This window comes from Nothobranchius furzeri, chromosome 15 (genome assembly GCF_043380555.1).
Source record: "Nothobranchius furzeri strain GRZ-AD chromosome 15, NfurGRZ-RIMD1, whole genome shotgun sequence".
In the NCBI taxonomy this organism is placed as follows: Eukaryota; Metazoa; Chordata; class Actinopteri; order Cyprinodontiformes; family Nothobranchiidae; genus Nothobranchius; species Nothobranchius furzeri.
Genome location: NC_091755.1, coordinates 50,058,078 through 50,079,204, shown reverse-complemented (window position 1 = coordinate 50,079,204; position 21,127 = coordinate 50,058,078). Strand labels below are relative to the sequence as shown.

At 42.7% G+C, this 21,127-nt stretch overlaps 1 protein-coding gene across 4 annotated transcripts in view; it reads right to left on the bottom strand.

The window, feature by feature from the left end:
- The window catches only part of LOC107391331 (solute carrier family 41 member 3), a 48,024-nt gene that overhangs the window by 10,890 nt on the left and 16,007 nt on the right, over positions 1-21,127 (bottom strand). For all 4 annotated transcript variants that reach the window (XM_015968598.3, XM_015968599.3, XM_015968597.3 and 1 more), the window contains 6 exons: positions 17,198-17,305; positions 12,979-13,050; positions 12,732-12,876; positions 7,750-7,896; positions 7,158-7,302; positions 4,473-4,552 (listed from right to left, as the gene is read on the bottom strand). In XM_015968598.3, coding sequence (XP_015824084.3) covers positions 4,473-4,552; positions 7,158-7,302; positions 7,750-7,896; positions 12,732-12,876; positions 12,979-13,050; positions 17,198-17,305 — 697 coding nt within the window. The remainder of the gene's footprint in view (positions 1-4,472; positions 4,553-7,157; positions 7,303-7,749; positions 7,897-12,731; positions 12,877-12,978; positions 13,051-17,197; positions 17,306-21,127) is intronic.

Genomic DNA, 21,127 nt, shown 5'->3' with positions numbered 1-21,127 from the left:
CATCCTAACACTATATTAGTATTTTTTTGTCTTACACAGACAGACTAATGAAGCTTAATCTGATCGTTTCAGACTAGCCACAACCTTAAAACTAGGGCTGCACAATATATCGTAAATATATCGTTATCGCGATATCAGCATGCACAATGAGCATATCACAAAGAACAGATAAATATCGTAATTACTGGTCAGCTCAAATGTTTGCTAAACATAATGCATTCTGTCAATCACACAGAAACATTATGCTTTTTTAACAAATAGAGCTCTTCACCCATTTGGCCAATTGGGTGGGTTCTTATAGGTCAGATGTCGGCACTTAATATTGATGGTTAGTAAACACCTGAGTTAGCTTTGTTTTGCTCTTTTTGCTGATTCTGCTTTTCCCGGGATCCACTGATTGCCTTTTCTTGTTCATTTTCTTTTTCCCTTTCCTCACATCTTTTGCTTTTCTCATTTTTATGATTTTTTATTTCTTTGTTTTTGATTTTTTTTTCCTGACTTAAGTTTTTATTTATCGCAACTAATATCGTCATCACAATATTAATCACTGTTATCGAATATCGCTGGTTTTCCTAATATCGTGCTGCCCTACTTAAAACCCATGACTGAATTGTGGTTTACCCACCAAAATCTGAGTCAGCTGAGATGAAAAATCACTTCATTTCACTTGAAATCACATTGATTTGATGGATTTAGCCACATAGTATTTTAATGCTGTGTCCATGTGTTTCATAGCGTGGCCCTCAGAGTGACGTCTCAACACAAGCACAGGAGCTGATGTTTTACTAATGTGGGATTTAAAAATGTAGAGTTAACACAGCAGACATGACCTAAAAGCTCTATTGTCTTTTACTAAATCACACATGCCTGTTTATGCCTTTTCTCTCATTTGAAAATTAGAACTTCTGTGGCCAGCAAGAACGCTCAGCTTGGTAATCTCAAAAAGGTTTGGACACCGCTGTCCTATGTTGACTTAGACCTGATGTTTTCTTTTTAATATTTAATGTTCAAAAAAATTTTGCGTATCAATAATTTATTTTAATTATTCAGAAGCCATTATTGCATTTGTTTTTTGCAGATCCTAGTTTCATTGATCTCCTCTCAAATAAACCCAGCAGACTCAGAGCGAGGCCGTGCAATTTTGAAACAAATTGGAAACTTGCTAGCAAATGGATTTTGTGATTTAGTTCTAACAGCTCTATGGTGAAAAAAAAACATGTTCCTGATGTTCTTTGCACTTAATCCCTCTCAAATAAAGCGATTTGAGCAGCTTTGTTCTTGACATTTTTTATACCTTCCAGAATGAGCCGTTTCAGGGCTCTGTCACTTTAAGAAACCAAGCTGGAGCTGTCCACCCCCACCCATCCCAGCTCAGGCTGCTACAAGATGAGAAGCTCTGAATAGATCTGATCCTCTCTCTTTCATGTGTAAGATGATTCTACTCTAATTGTCCCATTTGTGACATCACAAACAGGACTTTCTGACAAACAGCTCAAACACTGACGAAAAATGAATGGACTACTTTTTTCATGTTTGGAGTGCTTTGTAGAGACAGCAGAGACCCACATGGCAGGACAAAAGGATGCAAAATATGTCCCTTTTGATGTTTTGTTTGATGATCCAAAGGCTGTGTCAGGAATCTAATCTAACAATTAAATGAACAACGGTGTTGCTAACGAGCTGAGATGAAGTTAGACTCTAACAGGGAGCTGCTAAAACACCAGCGTGTGGAACATGAAGTGAAAATGCAGCTGGGGTATTTGTCTTGATATAAATCTGTGAATCTTGGTGCGGCTCATCCTGTTGAGACAGTGATGGAACTTCAAAGCACTGCATCACCGACATCCGACGCCTGGCGTCATCGGAAAACAGCTGCTGGTTGTCAAAATACTGCAGCGGTTTGGATGCTTTTCCTGCTGCAGATACTGGCACTTCGGAGCGTTTCAGCCAATTAACCATCAAACATCTTCCAAAACAATCACAAATAACTATTTTTCTGCCCTCTGGACAGCAGCGGGTTTCAGTTCATTTGACAATCACCATTTAAATCAACTTTGGGGGTGGGAAACGGCGGAGTCAGGACGTGAATGTAGGGGAGCATTTCCATGGTTGACTTGACTGTTCCAGAATAATTTCTGGAAATTCAGAATGTTGGTTCAACAAAGGTCTGTTGCAGAAAAAGCCCCCAAAATCATTTTATGATCATAATCTTTGATTTTTGAAATATCTGATCGAACTGACAAAGCGAGTTTTATGTTGGTAATAGCAGACGTTGGTCATCTTTGGCATGTTCTTGCTGTGTTTAGTGTCTAACTGCATTTTGGTTCTTTTTTAAAACACAGAAAATGTTTTTCTTTACCTTGCTGACAGTTTCGTTTACCGGCTGTAAACTTCCTCAGAGCTGACGCCGATGGTGGCGTCACTCCCATCAGAGGACGTTGTCGCCCTCTGCTGCCCGCTCTCCCCTCTCCGATGATGCAGTCCCATGCACGATCCAATGAGTAAACTCCATCGTCTCTGTTTATGGTCCCACATCCACGTCTCCTTATCTCGATAGTTTCTTTTAACCATCTTTTGTATTTCTGTTGTTCGGTGTTTATGATCCTTGTGTTGTCCCAGTCTATTACATGGTTTTCTCTTATGCACTGATCTGTTACGGCTGACTTCTTTATTGTACTTTCTGCTGCTTGTTTTGCTGCTCTTGTGTGTCTTCGAGTTGTTCCTTTCTCGCACTCCTTTCTATGTTCTATTGTTTGTGTGATGAGTTGGCGTCCGGTTTCTCCTATGTATGTTTTATTGCAGAGTTTGCGTGGGATTTCGTAAACGACTCCACATTTAAGTCCAGCTGATATTTTGTCTTTTGGGTGCACTAGTCTGTTTCTAACTGTTGTGTATGGTTTTGTTGGTGTGTTTATGTTGTGTTTGTTCATTGTTGCTCTTATTTTTTCCGTTATGCCTCTGATGTATGGTAGGGTTATCACTGGTTTTGGTTCTCGTCTTTCTGGGTTTCTGGTTCTTTGCTTTGGTTGTTCTTTTCTTTCTGTTGTTGTTTGTTTTCCTTTGTTTATCGCCCATGTCGGGTATCTGCAGGTCTTTAAAGCGTGCTGTATGTGTTTGTCCTCTTGTTTACGGTCTCTTTCTTCAGTTATCATGATAACAGTCAGCAAGGTAAAAAGGAAACCTTTTCTGTGTTTTATAAAAGAACCAAAAATGCAGCAGACGTTGGTGTTTTAACATCACTTTTAAAAAATGAACATTATTAATTTGATCCAAGAAGGATTTGATAGAAAAACTGTTTAAAGACCAAGTTCACTCATTTTTTGCTGTGGTCTCTAGAATAAATGGATGCCTTGTGAGTCAATCTGTATGGTTCCATCCTGCCTTGTACAACAATCAGGCTGGTGGTGGTGGTGTAATGGTGTGGGCGACATTTTCTTGGCACACTTTGGGCCCCTTACTACTAACTGATCATCATTGCAATGCAACAGCCTACCTGAGTGTTGTTGCTGACCATGTTCATCCCTTACCTTCTGATGGCTACGTCCAGCAGGATAATCCGCCGTGTCGTAAAGCTCGAATCATCTCAGACTGGTTTCTTATGATTATGTTTATTTATTTGGCGGACGCTTTTATCCAAAGCGACGTACACAGTTTAGCCTATAGGGCGTGTTGTGATCTGTGGGGGAAACCGGAGTACCCGGATGAAAACCCACGCATGCATGGGGAGAACACGCAACTCCATACAGAAAGGTCGCAGCTGAGTTTCGAACTTGCAACCTTCTTGCTGCAAGGCGAAAGTGCTAAACACTGCGCCACCATGAAGCTTGATTCCAAGGTTCGAGGTTTCTTGAACATGATAATGAGTTCACTGTACTCAAATGACCCCCACAGTCACCAGATCTCAGTCCAACAGAGCGGCTTCGGGATGTGGTGGAACGGGAGATTTGCATCACGGACGTGCAGCCGACAAATCTGCAGCAGCTGCGTGACGCGGTCATGTCAATATGGACCAAGAACTCTGAGGAATGTTTCCAGTACCTAGTTGAATCTGTGCTCTGAAGGATTAAGGCAGTTCTGCAGGCAAAACAGGGTCCAACCTGTTACTAGCAAGGTGTACCCAATAAAGTGGCCAGTGAGTGTAGATGTCAGTGGGTTTTCTAATCTGAGCATGTCCACGTCTATTTTCTGTCAGTGGCTAACGTGGGAGATAGGGTAGGAGACTATTTTCAGGTTCAGCCTGCATGTGAAACTCAGAGTGCTCTTTAAATATTCAGCTTGTTGCTTTCAAAGCAGCTAAGATGTTTACTCTTAGTTACTTTTCTTTTTCCATAAAATTCCTAATATTTTTTTATCTTTTTCTAGAAAAACACATTTTTTTTAGTTTCTCGTTTTACTGTTAAGATCATTTTGTTTGTTCACGCAACAGGATAAGGTACTTCACAAATAACCACCTCATGAGCCGATCGGCTTACCATTAATGACGGGCGTAAAGACAGCCATCCCTTGGAAGTTGGGATCGCTCACCGTCTTGTCCAGAATGAGGCCTCCAAAGCTGCAACATCACAGAGAGAGTCAGAACGGTATCCTGTCACTTTCTAACCACTGTTTACGTATTGAGTGGGTTCTTGTCGCTTCTAGGTTTTTATTTTTGGAGCAAATAAGAAAATAAATTAAAGAAATTTAAAAATAGAAGTCCTCTTTATTAAAAAGCCTGCAGAAAACAAAAGTCTGACGTTTCAACTTTCCCTAAATATAAAAGCAGCTGTGAACCATTCACAGTAAACTAGCTCGCACTAAAGAAGCTCTGACTACGGATTAAACACGGCTCTATTTTCTACTCCAGCTGATAAATGATGAGGTGAGAAACAAGTTCATGAAGTTATTTGAACTACAGGTGCTGGCCAGTAAATTAGAATATCATCAAAAGGTTGAAAATATTTCAGTAATTCCATTCAAAACGTGAAACTTGTACATTATATTCATGCAATGCACACAGACCAATGTATTTCCGATGTTTATTACGTTTAATTTTGATATTTATAGGTGACAACCAATGAAAACATCATATCTGGTATCTCAGACAATTAGAATATTCTAAAGGCCAATGAAAAAATGTTTGTTTCTCTAATGTTGGCCAACTGAAAAGAATGAACATGAAAAGAATGTGCATGTATAGCACTCAATACTTAGTCGGGGCTCCTTTTGCCTCAATAACTGCAGTAATGCGGCGTGGCATGGACTCGATCAGTCTGTGGCACTGCTCAGGTGTTATGAGAGCCCAGGTTGCTCTGATAGTCGTCTTCAGCTCCTCTGCATTGTTGGGTCTAGCGTATTGCATCCTCCGCTTCACAATACCCCATAGATTTTCTATGGGGTTAAGGTCAGGCGAGTTTGCTGGCCAATCAAGGACAGGGATACCATGGTCCTTGAACCAGGTGCTGGTGGTTTTGGCACTGTGTGCAGGTGCCAAGTCCTGTTGAAAGGTGAAGTCTGCATCCCCATAAAGTTGGTCAGCAGCAGGAAGCATGAAGTGCTCTAAAACTTCCTGGTAGACGGCTGCATTGACCCTGGACCTCAGGAAACAGAGTGGGCCAACACCGGCAGATGACATGGCACCCCACACCATCACTGACGGTGGAAACTTTACACTGGACCTCATGCAACGTGGATTCTGTGCTTCTCCGCTCTTCCTCCAGACTCTGGGTCCTTGATTTCCAAAGGAAATGCAGAACTTGCTTTCATCAGAAAACATAACTTTGGACCACTCAGCATCAGTCCAGTCCTTTTTGTCCTTGGCCCAGGCGAGACGCTTCTTGCGCTGTTTCTTGTTCAAGAGTGGCTTGACACACGGAATGCGACACCTGAATCCCATGTCTTTCATGAGTCTCCTCGTGGTGGTTCTTGAAGCGCTGACTCCAGCTGCAGTCCACTCTTTGTGGATCTCCCCCACATTTTTGAATGGGTTTGTCGTCACAATTCTCTGCAGGGTGCGGTTATCCCTAGAGCTTGTACACTTTTTTCTACCACATTTTTTCCGTCCCTTCGCCTGTCTGTTAATGTGCTTGGACACAGAGCTCTGCGAACAGCCAGCTTCTTTAGCAATCACCTTTTGTGTCTTGCCCTCCTTGTGCAAGGTGTCAATGATTGTCTTTTGGACAGCTGTTAAGTCAGAAGTCTTCCCCATGATTGTGGTGCCTTCAAAACAAGACTGAGGGACCTTTTAAAGGCCTTTGCAGGTGTTTTGAGTAAATCAGCTGATTAGAGTGGCAGCAGGTGTCTTCTATATTCAGCCTTTTCAGAATATTCTAATTTTTTGAGATACCAAATTTGGAGTTTTCATTAGTTGTCACTTATGAATATCAAATTTAAATGTAATGAACATTGGAAATACATTGGTCTGTGTGCATTGCATGAATATAATGTACAAGTTTCACGTTTTGAATGGAATTACTGAAATATTTTCAACCTTTTGATGATATTCTAATTTACTGGCCAGCACCTGTAAATCCCTCTGACATTAAGCAAACTCAGCTGTTTTATTCTTGACTGTTTCAGAACCTTCCACAATGAGCCGTTTCGGGGCTCTGTCACTTTAAGAACACAATCTATTGCTGGCCATGCCCACCCATGCCGTGATTGGCTGCTATAAGTTGATATCTGGGAGGGGCTCTGAGTAGAGCAGCTGCCCTATTGCAGTGGTCCTGAATCATAGTCCTGGAGGGCCGGTGTCCAACACGTTTTAGTTGTTTCTCTGCTCCAACACAGCTGATTCAGTGGTGTTTCGATACTAACTATCCTGTAGTGATGTCACAAATGGGGACTTTTTTAAATTACTTGTTTTAGGTACGTAATTTCTCAGATCAAACACTGACAGAAAACAGAGGGATGAACGATTTTCACATTTGGAGTCTTGACAGATGCGGCAGAAAACCAGAAGGCATCACAAAAGGATTCAAAAGAAGAGTTCTGCGTAACGGCTCTCTTTTAAACGAAAGATCTGTCTGCTCTCGCTCAATTTCTCAAGCTGCTGTCTCAATTAGTGCTTTCTGCACCTCGACACATTCTCACCATCTGCTGACCGGTCCAGATGTTTGTAACCAACAGCAGAAATATCAAATATCCAAACATCTGACTGGCATACAGAACCAGGTGTGTACCTGCTGATGGACATGGCGACTATGACAGGTTGCCACCCTGAGCGGAGAACCTCTCTGATCTGAGGACTCCGACGGGCCACCACCACCCACAGAGGGATCAGAGCGATGAAGACCAGGCACACCGCAGGGGACAGGTACCAGATGTCTGAGGGGGAGGAGATTATTAAAGGTGGAGTCGACCGCTCAGGAGCCCCTACAAGTGTCACGATGCAGAACCGACGTGACCCATGACCGTAATAAGGTCATTCAACACAACATTAACCTCCCAAAATATAAAATTCAACTCTTTTCCAGGATTTCACACCACATTTGGGACATGTTGTGCTAAACAACAACTATAAATATAAAAAAAAGTTATATGGTGGTCAGGATTTCTTTTTTAATGCTCCAAACATCAATATAAACCACAGGCTGTAGAAAATAGCACTTCAGGAAGGAGAAAAAACGTTTTTTTGTTTATGATTTTAATGACAAGGTTCAACTACTCTGTATAAACCATTGCAAATGACTCATTTCTTGTGTTTAAAATAATAAAAGATAGTTTTGCTGCCATCTTGTGGTACATAGTGGACAAGTCTGGTTTCATTCTCACCTCTGTACACATAAAGCGTGCTGCTGACCCCAGCCAGCAGAGATAAGGTGATCAGGTCCCCCAGACTGGCTGCAATGGGGGTGGCCACATTGTCCGGGTTGATCCCCACCTTCCTGGATCCAATGATGACTCCAATCATCACCAGACCTGCAGACGGACGATGGGACAAACAGGACACACGGACACAATTAGCCTCTTCCATCGAGGTTTACAGGAAGCAGAGCAGAAGCCACACAGAGTGACGGCTCGCTGGAGCAAACCGCACTACTGTGAGAAAAGCTCAACAAAAAAAAAACAACAACAACTGTGTAATAAATCTTAAATGACATTAAAAGAGGAGCAAAAGTGTAAGGAGAGACTTATTGCTACTGCTCCGACATTTTGTGATGGGTACCGAATTTGGTACTTTTTAAGGCACCGACCGAATCCCACAGTACCGACTGAGTGATTCACGTCATATGAATCGGTGCCTTGTTTAGGTACCTGTGCCGCGCCGGCGCAAGAGTCGTCAGTCACTGTGGGCGAGCAGTAAACAAAGCAGCACGGCAGACAGGAAGTGTTCTGAAGATGGGGTCCACTTCACTAAGTGGGATGGGTAACTGGGTGATGATGAAACCTGCCTCTAAGTGAGGCATCATCATCTTAATCTGCTCCGGTAGGTAAATAAAATGTTTACGATAACGTTAACTTGATATGTTAGCTTCCGTTCAGCTAACGGTGCGTTCAGTGACTGAGTTTAAGTAACTGTTGTTTAAAACAGACGTAATAAAATAGATGGGTGTCCAAACTTTTCAAGATGAGGGCCAAGTTAAGTGAAAAGTCATTTATGATAATAAATTATAAATATGTAAAAGTTTGATGAAATTCTCTATTTTAGAAATGCACTGTAAACATTAGTGTAGGTGAACATTTTATCCTAAATGGTTTGAATCATCAGGTATAAAAAAACTCTTCATTGTTTTAATAAAACATTCAAGATAATTTGATGCAGAATTTTGTGGCAAATAGAAAATTATAATTTCCAAACTTTGAACAGAAATGCAATTGAACTGTTGCAATAGTTGGTCAGCCGAGCCTTCCTGTATGAACTGTGCGTGTTGGGGTGTGCCACCTGAGGTGCCTCGCGGTGCCATTCGACTAAATGTTCGTCATGACTACCACTATTTCTGATGCACTTTATTTTCACAGTTGAGGCTTATACCCCTTTTACTTCTCTATCATATTCATGTTAAACTGAACACATACCCAACATACTTCTGCGTGAAATCTACAGGAAAACGTTAATTATGAAAAGGAAAGTAAACACGGACAGTTTTCAGCTGAGACTGGAGCGATGTGGAGATCCTGGAGCTTCTGGCTTTTAGATCTGTAGCTCAGACCACCAGAGCGCTCACGTGGGACTGTGAAGGACACCTTTTGGAGCGGCTCGTGAAAAAACCTCAGGAGCTTTGCTTCAATTGGCCTTAAACGCAATTTATGTTCAACGTAAAGGGAAGTTCATGATGGCATGAAGACCCACACCCACTTTATACCACCGCTGTGTAATCTTGGTGGAAACACATGATTGCGCCCCATTACCGCCACGGGCGGATCACTTATGAATGACCAACGGCTTGCTGGTGAACGCTGTAGTTTTATGAAAGAGGCTGGAGTTTCGGGCAAGTTTCATTGATCCTTCCTCATTTGTTGGCCAGTGAGGCGGAACAACCACCGCCTTCTTCTCTTCATCTAACCCGGAATGGAAATGTGTACGGTGCTGTCACATGTTGGTAGTGTTGCTGACAGGGCTGGATTTAGCCAGCCCTACAAAGGGGTGCTGGTAGAATATCGGGGGGCAGGTCTGGGAAATAATTTTTCGGGTGTCACATACCTCCAAATTCCTAAAATGCATAGAAAACTATGCTATCATCATTACAGATCTTCTATCCATACATCTATCTTTTCCTTTGATCTCTCTCTCTCTCTTATATTGTTTTTTATGCCTTTAATATATTTTATCTATCTTATCTGTCTATCCTTACATTTTCTATTTTACTTATATATTTTTTATTTATTTTTCAGAATTTTTGTTGTTTTTATTTCTTTATGGCTTTTATCACTCATTACAGCATCAGCCGTCTGCTTTTCTGTGCTAAAGTCCTAACAAATCCATCCATATCTAGGCCTGTTATGGTCTTCTCGTGAGCCAGAATGACAACATTTCTTTTTCTCTCGTGTAGCGTAGTACGGCGGAACGGGGTAAGAACATGAGACAAAGTGGAGAAAGAGCTCTCGCATGATGCTGCTGATATTCCAATCACAAGGGAGGTCACATACATGCGATGGAGCTGAGGAAAGGCATTCTTATACCCATTTGCAAATGATGGAGAGGTCTGCAACCTCTTCACTGTTATTATCATCAGTCTTTTTGAACTCTTTCTCCAACATTATTTTTGCAACAAGAATCTCATTGGAAAGTTTGTCACTTCCTGTCATTTTCTGCAGAGGACTTACGTCAGGATCCAGAAGAGAGGGAGACTGAGGTTGAAGGCAGTTAACTGCTTTCATGAGATCGAGAATGCTTTTGGAGAATCTTGTCTCCATCTCTACAACGACTATATCCAAAATGTTGAAGAGCTCTCTTCAGAGCCTGGCTAGGAGTTGTGGAGTCTTCTGCGTGTTCCACAGTGGACATTACAACACCACCTGTTAGCAGTGAGCTTGTTTTTCTTTGTCTTTTAGAAGCTGGTGCAGGTGTGCTGGTTAATGACTCACTTTCCTCATCTCTCATCTGCTTCAAAGCCTGCAGAGATGCACTGACTACTTCAGAAGCACAGCACAGGTCAACAGAGTGAGACTGCAGCATAGAACTTGCAGACTTCAAGGAACCCAGAACCTTTAGGAGGAATTTTCCTATTTCAAAGAAATTGTGCCTCCTTAACATCAACAGTCCTGATGCCTCTGTGCAGATATCAACAGCAGCAGCTCTGTCCTCTGTAACCTCTGACAGGATACTCATGAGTTCTGTGAAACATAATGACGGTGAAAAAATGAGTGTAGAGATCCTGAAAGATCAAAAGAGGTTTCTGCACATGGCTCTGCCTGCATTGCATGGACCACTGCCAAGTGCAGCTGGTGGTTGTAGCAGTGGATGTAGGGAACATCCTTCCCTACCTTCTTCTGCAGTAAGGCCTGAACCCCACCCCTGAGCCCACTCATGACAGAAGCTCGTCATAGCACTGACTGATCATTTCAGCTGCATCACAGCCTGAGTCAGAGAGATGCTCAAGAATTTGGGTGGTAATAAAATCAGCATCTGACTGACTGAGGTCAAGCAGACCCATCAGGTGTTCCTCTGGAATGCAATTACCGACAAATCTAACCATGACTGACCGATTCTCCACATCTGTCCCTAGTTCCATCACTTTTAATGCAAAACCAGCATAATCTGCTTTGTCATAATTATCTTTGATCTTTTTTAATACAATTTTTGCCAGTGTTGCAATAATTTGTTTTGTATGTTGTGAGATGTTTATTTAGCTTTTTCTGGGATGTGCTTGTTTATTTCATTAAATTTGGAGTCTTTGGCCAGTGTGTAGTCGACCATCTTTAAGAACAGTCCTGCAGAGAAATCATCACCACTGGAGCTTTCCACACTAGTTCATTTACTGCTAGGAACTGAACTACTTCAATAGTTTTACAAAGTATCTGTTTTTTTCGATTTATGTGGGACTTATTAAACTACCTATCGTTTCCCCTGTGGCCACTCTTTGGGACATTTCAGACCAGCTTTTTCATTTTTTATGTGGCATTGACTTGATGCATGCTTTGTGAATCCCTTGTCCTTTTCCAGTGCTGTTTTCCAATTACTAAATCCTTGTTTTGTGAAAACCAAATCCCTATCATTGTTCCCTCCAAACTTACGACACGGGAAACACAAGCACGCATCCAGCTTTACTGAATATTCCAGCCATGGGCTCTCACGATTCCAGGCAGGGCAAAATGAGCGCATATTCTTCCCAAAATGGCGCTTGGGGAAAAGAAGAGCGGTGCGTTGGGACGGTGCGCTACTGTTCAGGCCTGTCACCCACAGCGACGGGGTTAGTAGCGACGGGGACAGCTGGAGGGGCTGAGGTGCTTGTGCAACTGGTTGTTCCAGTACTGCCCTGAATACGGGGTGGGGGTTGTGGCGAGTTGAGAAGCAGCGCCCGACGAGCCGGCTTCTGCCGCTAGTTCCTTAGCACTATTGCTCGGTCTAGAAACCAGAAACCTGCGCATGTCGTCTCGGTTCACTTCAAAAACAAATTAAAGAAGAGAATGAGGCAAACTAAAACCTTGAGAAAAAGTAACCAAATTATTCCAGTGATCGACAGCAGAAGAAAATTTCAACCAGTGGCTGGTGAGCTCAGATAACAACGGTGTGTCTCTGTTCTGCTGCTGACTGTCTGGGAGCGAGTGACACAACAGAGAACCAAGTGCAGTGGCTGGCCACACCCTCCCTATGCATCTACCAATCAGCAGCAACTTTGAATGAGGGCGAGAGAGAGGAGAGCACTCTGACCCTTTTTCATCAAATCTTCTGAAATTTGGGATTTCTACATGTCATCGCATTTGGAGGGGCAGTCACTATTTTTAGGGGACCATTGCCCCTCCTTGCCCATGCCTACATTCGGACCCGGTTGCTGAAGTGTTTTATTTTAGTTTTACACAACTTTCCTTTAATCTTGACGACTAAACCCCACGCTCAGTGGCTGAAGCGGACTTAAAGCACCTAAAAATGTCCGGCCGGCACGGGCACGCACAACTTATGTTCCTTCCACGCTTTGCAGCAGTTTTCGGCATTTTTTTTAACCGTTTTTGAACACAGTGACGCACAGATTTTATGGTGAATTGGCACACCCAGTGTGTATCAAAACACGGTCATGCTTCTTGTTTTTTCATCTCTCACAGGTTCATTTTGATGCGACGTTCACCGAGTGTGCCCAGCTCCTCCAGTCACAAACCTAGAGACAGAGCAGCTACGAAGGCGGTGGTGATGCTGCTAGCACATAGAACCACAGCCTGATCCAGTTCAATGCCTCCTCTGGAAATAGCACCGAGACAAATGGCTGCCACCGCTGCCAGGAACCCCACCACCGTGGCCTGAACCTGCAGGAGACATCATTCATCAGTACGATAAATACATCTGACACAGAAGAGTGTAATGTTATTGTAGGTTAAACATGAAGGGCTCGTGAGTCCTGAGGTTACCTGTATTAGAGCCAGATTGCTGCACACCATGGTCCACTGTTTATCTGGGTCATCCATCTGGCCTGTGTTGGCCTAAGAACAAGGGAGGTCACATTAACTTAAAAAAAAAAATTGGTTACAGTGGCGTAAAAAAAACACACCAAAACATTCAGCGAGGACTCGGTTTGGACGGAAGATCAGTGCACTCGGTCGCTCTAGAAGTGGATGTTGTTCAGATAAACCGCTGTCTCATCAATGAATGACTACAAATATTCCATATGGTCGTTCATAAGTAAAAAGTTTGGATTTTTTATGGTAGAAATCTGCTCTTGATTTTCTGTTTTGAGGTAATTAACTTGTTTCTTTGTGAGAATTTCTCCACGATGATAGCGTGAGTACATGCAATGTCAGAAAACCGAAACATTGTGAGCTGAAGTTGAACCAAACTGGAATACTCCTCTTTGTGTTGCTATAAGCTAACTGGAAGAATGCCGACAGAACAGACACGTCCCCACCTACAGTCCCAGAGCGGAACGCTCTTCATTCAATAATTCGGTTTTCTAACAAACATATGAAATATGATTAAAGGCTCCCAGTCTGGTTATGGTATTAGCTCCTTTATTGCTGTAGCTTGATTTAGACGTGCATGTAACCACGGTGACTGACTCATACATACTTCACTCCTCAAAGTATGGAAACATTATTGTAGTCCAACCTTTCTTCTCTTTAAACATACCCATTTTGATGCATAGCCTGATTGTTCACCTTACAAAGCTGTGCATTTGTAAAGCGAGCCACACAGGTAAATGAGGGGGTAACGTGTCAAATTCCTCTGAAACTTTCTGCTGTTGGTTTTCACTCTTGTTTTGAGTTTCTTGGTGGATTTTGCACGGGCACAAAGAAAACAGCAGATATTTGGGCCTCAATAGCATTTGAACATTTTAGACCCTTTGCAATCAGGGTTCCGTCCCGGTCATAATACTGAGACTGCCCTTCTTAGAGTTCTTAATGATGTTCTGCGGTCCACTGATTCCGCCTCCCATGTTCTACTGGTGTTGCTGGATCTCACAGCTGCTTTTGACACCGTAGACCATGCTATACTTCTGTCCCGACTGAACCAGGTAGTGGGTATCCAGGGAACTGCCCTGAACTGGTTCAGATCGTACCTCAGCAACGGAAGTTTTTGTGTGAAGCTGGGGCATTTTGCCTCTGAAGCCTCCTCTCTGCCCTGTGGTGTTCCCCAAGGCTCTATTTTAGGACCTCTGCTTTTTAATCTTTACATTCTTCCTCTGGCAGCTATTTTTAGGCAACATGGCGTGTCTTATAATTTGTACGCTGATGACTGCCAATTTTATGTTTCATTAAACCCTCAAGAGTTGGCGCAACCAGCTGTGGATTGCCTGAATGAGGTGAAGGGCTGGCTTTATAATAACTTTTTACATTTGAACGAGTCTAAGTTGGAGGTTCATTTATTTGTTCTTCCCTCTCCCACTGCAGTTAGTCCTGTCCTGCCACCCCGTTGTTGCAGCTTAGTGAAGCCAACCATCACTAACCTGGGGGTGGTTTTGGACCCAGAGCTGCGGATGGACTCTCACATTACCCAGGTGGTTAGATCCTGCTTTTTCCAGCTTCGCCGGCTATCAAAGATGAAGTCCATCCTGACTAGACGCGACCTGCACACAGTGATCCATGCATTTGTAATCTCTCGCTTGGATTATGCGAATTCCCTTTTTTATGGATCCACATCTTCCTCGGTTGCGTGCCTACAGCTGGTGCAAAATGTGGCAGCCTGCCTTTTGACGGACACCAGACGGAGGGAGCTCATTACTCCTGTTCTGGCCCAGCTGCACTGGCTCCCGGTGCGCTACCACATCCAATTTAAAATTTTACTTCTTGTTTTTAAGTCACTCTATCTTTATTAGCCTCTGTACTTGACTCAGCTGGTTCAGCCCTACGTATCTGGTCGAATTCTTCGATCAGCAGACCACCGCCTGTTACAGGTCCCAGGTGTTCGGGTGAGGACACGAGGAGAACAAGCGTTCTCAATCTGTGCGCCTCATCTCTGGAACCAACTCCCTTTAGCAGTGAGAATGGCCCCCTCTCTTTCTGATTTTAAATCACGCCTGAAGGCTCACTTTAATTCCTTGGCTTTTGCTTCAGCCTAGTTAAAATTGTACTACGTCTCTGTTAAATTTTTATTGTTAATTTTATAGTAGTTACTGTACTACTTTTATTACTTGTTCCCGTGGGTTGATTTTTATGCTCTTTTACTGTGCAGCACTTTGGTTGGCCTCGGCCGTGTAGAAATGTGCTTTATAAATAAAATGCAATGGAATGTGGACGATCCAAACGCAGCCACAACTGCTCGGCTTCTCCTCCCCATGCCAGTCACCCGTCTGGTCGGGCTTTTCTGTGGAGTGACATCCCATTCCTCAACCAGGAGCTGGTGATGGTCAACCACACTTGTGTGCCAGAAACAAATGACTATCAACAGTAGAATATTAAAGGAGTTTTTAGTCGCTTTATTCATTCTACAGATACAACATAGTTACCTAATCACTAGTCAGGCTTTCCATGGATATGCAACACAATTAGTCTAATTAAAGGAGAGGAATCCATCCATCCATCCATTTTCATCCGCTTATTCGGAGTTGGGTCGCGGGGGCAGTAGCCTAAGGCGAGAGGCCCAAACTTCCCTCTGCCCAGCCACTTGGGCCAGCTCCTCTGGGGGAATCCCAAAGCCTTCCCTGGCCAGGTGAGAGACATAGTCCCTCCACCGTATCCTGGGTCTACCTTTAGGTCTCATCTCGGTTGGACGTGCCCGGAAAACCTCACCAGGGAGGCATCCTGACCAGATGCCAAAGCCACCTCAACTGGCTCCTCTCGATGTGGAGGAGAAACGGGTCTACTCCGAGCCCCTCCCGAATGACCGAGCTTCTCACCCTATCGCTAAGGGAGAGCCCAGCCACTCTTCGGAGAAAACTCATTTCAGCCGCTTGTATCCGCGATCTCGTTCTTTCGGTCACTACCCAAAGCTCATAACCATAGGTGAGGGTAGGAACGTAGATCGACCGGTAAATCGAGAGCTTCGCCTTCTGACTCAGCTCTCTCTTCACCACGACAGACCGGTACAACGCCCGCATCACTGCAGATGCAGCACCAATCCGCCAATCGATCTCAAGCTCCAGTTTTCCCTCACTCGTGAACAAGACCCGGAGATACTCCTCCACTTGGGGCAGGACATCATCCCTGACCCGGAGAAGGCATTCTACCCTTTTCCGAATCAAGACCATGGTCTCAGATTTAGAGGAGCTGATTCTCATCCCAGCTGCTTCACATTTGGCTGTGAACCACTCCAGCGAAAGCTGAAAATCACGTTCTGATGAAGCCAACAGGACCACATCATCTGCAAAAAGCAGAGACCTGATCCTCAGACCACCAAAACGGATGCCCTCCACACCTTGGCTGCGCCTAGAAATCCTGTCCATAAAGGTTATGAACAGAATCGGTGACAAAGGGCAGCCTTGGTGGAGTCCTATTCTCACTGGGAACGAGCCCGACTTACTGCCGGCAATGCGGACCAAGCTCTGACACCGGTCATACAGGGACCTAACAGCCCGTATCAGAGGGCCTGGTACCCCATACTCCCAGGGTACCCCCCACAGGGCCCCCCGAGAGACACGGTCAAACACCTTCTCCAAATCCACAAAACACATGTAGACTGGTTGGGCAAATTGCGTGGGAATTTGCAAACTATAACTAACTTCTCAGTAGCGCAATGGTACAGCGTCTGTGCTGGACTGAGGTTCAAATCCCGGTCGAGTCATACTAAATACTTTAAAACTGTGACCCGATGCCTCCCTGTTTGACACTCAGCACTAAGGGGCTGAATTAAAGGGTTAAATCATCCAAAAGTTTCCGAGCGCAGCCCCTGCTGCAGCTCACCGCTCCCCACGGGGATGGGTCAAATGCGAAGATGTCATTTCACCAGCATGTGATGATGACTAATGGGACTTTAACTTTGAAGAGTGTATTTGAGAACTAACCATTATACGGGCCCATCATGCATTATGTTACATGCTTTTGTGCATGTTTAGGTAGGAGAGGGCAATCACAACTTACCTTAATCATATCAAATTGCTCTCCTTTAGACAGACTCATCATTTGGAAAGCTAAGCCAATACCCAGCACATTCTGTGTGTGTTAATACGTGTATTTAAATCATTACATTTCATCTTACAGCAGTAGAGAGCCGAGCAGCTAAGGTCATCTCCAGGTTTCCTTTGAGTCCAACCAGAGCAGGAACCAGTATGAAAACCTCAGTGATCACCTTAAACACCTCCCAGTGCTGAAAAACACACACAGGAGATAAAAAAATATATATATTAGAATCAAAGGAAGGTCCTGCTCCGATGAACCCTCTGAACCTTTCTCCAATGGATGCAGTTAAATAAGCTCATCAGATATTCTAGACTAACCCAGTAGCCTACTTTTCTACTGTCCAACTGTACTGCGTAGGTTCAGTGGGTTTAGGGCTATTATAATCCAGTCAGCCTTCTTTTTTCTGACTGAAGCTCCAGCTGGCAGACTCAAGAGGGTTCAAGTATTAAACAAACAAAAAGACAATATCTGTGTGATGTCAAACAAGACGTGATGGAGAAGCAATGACACAGAGAAAGGCTAAATGTAAACTTTGACTTATGGGAAGAAAACCAGAGAAACAATACATTTAAAATATACAGTAAATAATAAACTGTTAAAGGATACAACAGATACACAAGGGGTGTAGAATTTTCTCCTTACTCTGTATATTTCTGTGTATTAATACATATTCCACTCAGGTTGTGGACTGGAGGGTCTGAAGGTTGTCACAGAGAAAGAACATCTTGGGACTTGGCCCAGTTTTACTAGCTGAGTAAGATGTACCAGAAGACAACATTTTTAATTCAAAATCTATTAAAGTAAAACATCCTTTTTTAAAGGGGTCTGTATCTGCAAGATATCAAAGTAAAGGCGGGACGATAAGATGTTTTATGATCCTAAAAGCCAAATGATTGTTGACTGAGTTTAAAGATTCAGTTCACTCGTTTAATCTGTACATTAGCAGTGGTTTCTATTAGGAATTAATGCTTGTAAGTAGGGCTGGGCGATATGGCCTCAAATCTAGATTGCGATATAATCTGAAGCATGTGCGGTAACGATATAAATTGCAATATATTTTTTCCTCTGTTTATATATGTAGAAATGACATGCTTTTAAATATCCTCATGTGGCAAATATATGTCACTTGAGGCATTTAGGCCACCTCCTCCACCCCCTCCATGCTTGCAGTCACTGCCATTTTGTTGCCCCAATGTCAGCAGGGTGCTGACATTCATGACGTCATGTGTTTTCGCGATATCGCAGCATTGCGATAGCCAAAAACTCTATCATTACCCAATTTTAGATCGTTTCTACCTTATATCATTTATACTGCCCACGCCTACTTGTAAGTCAAACTCTGGGGGATAAAAGTTCAGATGCACCTGTTTTAGGAGTTTTGAGTGAGCCAGATCAAATATCTAGACATCTCACCTCTGATTGGCTAACAGCAGCACGACTCTACCACTGACTCCATTTGCTCTGCAATTTTGATGTTTTATCTCCACAGATAACACAAGCCTGGAGGAGTTCTGCTGTGTGGTGAAGTTGCTAACGCTAACAGTTAGCTTCTACTAGCTGAGACGTTCTCTGCTGTTTCCTGGACGCTAAACCAACAACAGCCTTCCCCGTAGTGAGTCCAGATGGGTGAGTCCATGAATGTTAGTGACAATGTGATGTAGATCTGTCAGGAGTTTCTAATCTAGAGTTTCACCGTCTGTTTTCTATCAGATGCTAATGAAGGAGATAGGTGTAGGAGACTGTTTTCTTGTTCAGCCTGCATGAAAAACTCAGAGTGACCTGTTAGAATCAGAAATAATCATTAAAAATGTTTTTTTTCAGTGACTACACCTTTAACTAAAAAACTCAGGTCAGACGCTTCCAAGACACATCTGGTGTTATCGCAAGATCTCGAAATGAAGGCAGTAAAATCTGCTGCCACCCAGCAGCCGGAGTTTGAATTGTACCACACAGAAGAAATACAGTAAATGTTTTGCATGTAAATTCTGAATAAAAAAATCAATACACTGCTCTTCAATATTGACTTAATATCATAATGAAAATATTGTAATATTTCAGTGTATAGATATTTTCTCACGTCGCTACTTTTTTTTTTTTTACATTTTTCGTGACATCAGCTCAACTGTTGATAATCAGAGACCACTTTTAATGTTTGCACGACTTCTTTTTTAAGGAATTCTCTTTTAGTTTTCTAGCAACATCTAATTTCCCTGAACATTTACCCCGCCGCGCCCTCTTTCTGACGTTAGTGCTCATCTGCAGAGCTTTTATTTGATTTAACGGTCCAGTGCTCTGCCTTTGCTCTCCCACATCTAAAATTTGATTTGGGGAGATTGGAATGCTGGATGCTACAGAAGGCTTCATCTGTGGACAACAACATAAGTAGTTCTGTTCAAATTTTTGCTTTGTAGTTTGTTGCACTTAGTGTCAGGTTTGCATGAGTTCTCTTTTAAAAACAAAAAGGCACCACTAATGAAACAACGATCCCACAATAAAACAGCTGGAATTGCACCAGAGGGGAAGTTGTCTTTACAGGAATTACATTCTTCATACAAAACTACACTCTTTCACCTTTTTTGCTTTTTTTAAGTGGATGCTTAAAGAGCAAGTCACCCCCTACCAGAGTATTACTCCACTCCCACTTCCTGTTTGAAAAATGCAACAAATGATGTTGCCTAGCAGACAGAAAGGGCAGAGCTGCTAACACACACACACACACACACACACACACACACACACACACACACACACACACACAAACACACAGGCTCACAACGACATTGTGACATCATATGGTACCAGCTAACATTCTAGGGTACCTCTTAGCCAACAGCAATGGCAGATTTAAATTCAAATGCAGTGCAGAGTTTGTACCTGACAACGGCACAACACTGACAGTTTTAGGCAGAATATTTGAATTTTAACTAAAATGCACTAAAGTGCTAAACTATTGACTACACGCGTCTGCAGCACGATTAGACATGCATTTATATAGTTTATCAGGAAAAAAAGTTGATTTGGGGGTGACTTGCTCTTTAAAGATATAAACCAGTTTGCAGAATCATTTAAAGCAAATCTGCAAATAAAACCAGCTTTTATCTTTCTTTCATGCCACTTAACAACATTCTAACATATTATAGCTATAAATAAGTTGTAGAGAGTAAAAAAGTGATAAAGTGATTCGAAAGCAACCATTGGACCATCCAGTTGTCGGTTTCACCAAACCGCCGCACTTCCCTGGGTCCTCCATTCATTACGCACTCGCACATTTTGCAACAGAACACGACCGTGTGAGAGATTCTCTGCTCTATAGTGTCAGTGAAGGAGAAACAGCCAGCACCACAAAAGCTGTAGAAACAGTGACTGGTGTTTAGCACTATTTTGTGTCCTTTGGCAATGCAGGTTTGCGATTCCGGCAAATGTAGCCCAGGAATTATACCCGACGGGAGGGGCGAGCTAGCTTCTTCTGTCAATTTGCTATTGCAGCTTTAAATATAATGGATTTACAGTAAATTGATGCATAATGACGTAATCTCAAAACTAGAGCAGCTCTACTCACTTTTGTCACAATTATCAACCTGATCATCCGAATATTTTAAAACAACGCCTTTCTTTTTTTCTGTTTTTATCAACAATTTTTTCTATAATCTTTAACAAAAGTCATACGTAGTATGTATTATCTCAAAAGACCATGGATAGTCTGACCTAAATTTATACTGAATGATTATCTGAAACTGAAAGTAAAACTGTAACTTATGTATGAGAAATCAAGATTCTAGTGAAAGGTTATAATAATAAATAGCAACTGGACCTGTCATGCAAAAAAGCCTTTTCAGTCCAGAAAGGATGAATATTAGAGCAGTTAACAACTAAGGAAGCTTTGATGAATGACAAGTACACAAGTAATACGAAAGTACCCTATTCACCCTTTACCTAAGATTGGACATAAAGTTGCTAGGGTTTCACAACTACGTGTACATCATCCATCTTCTGATAAAGGTTTAAATCT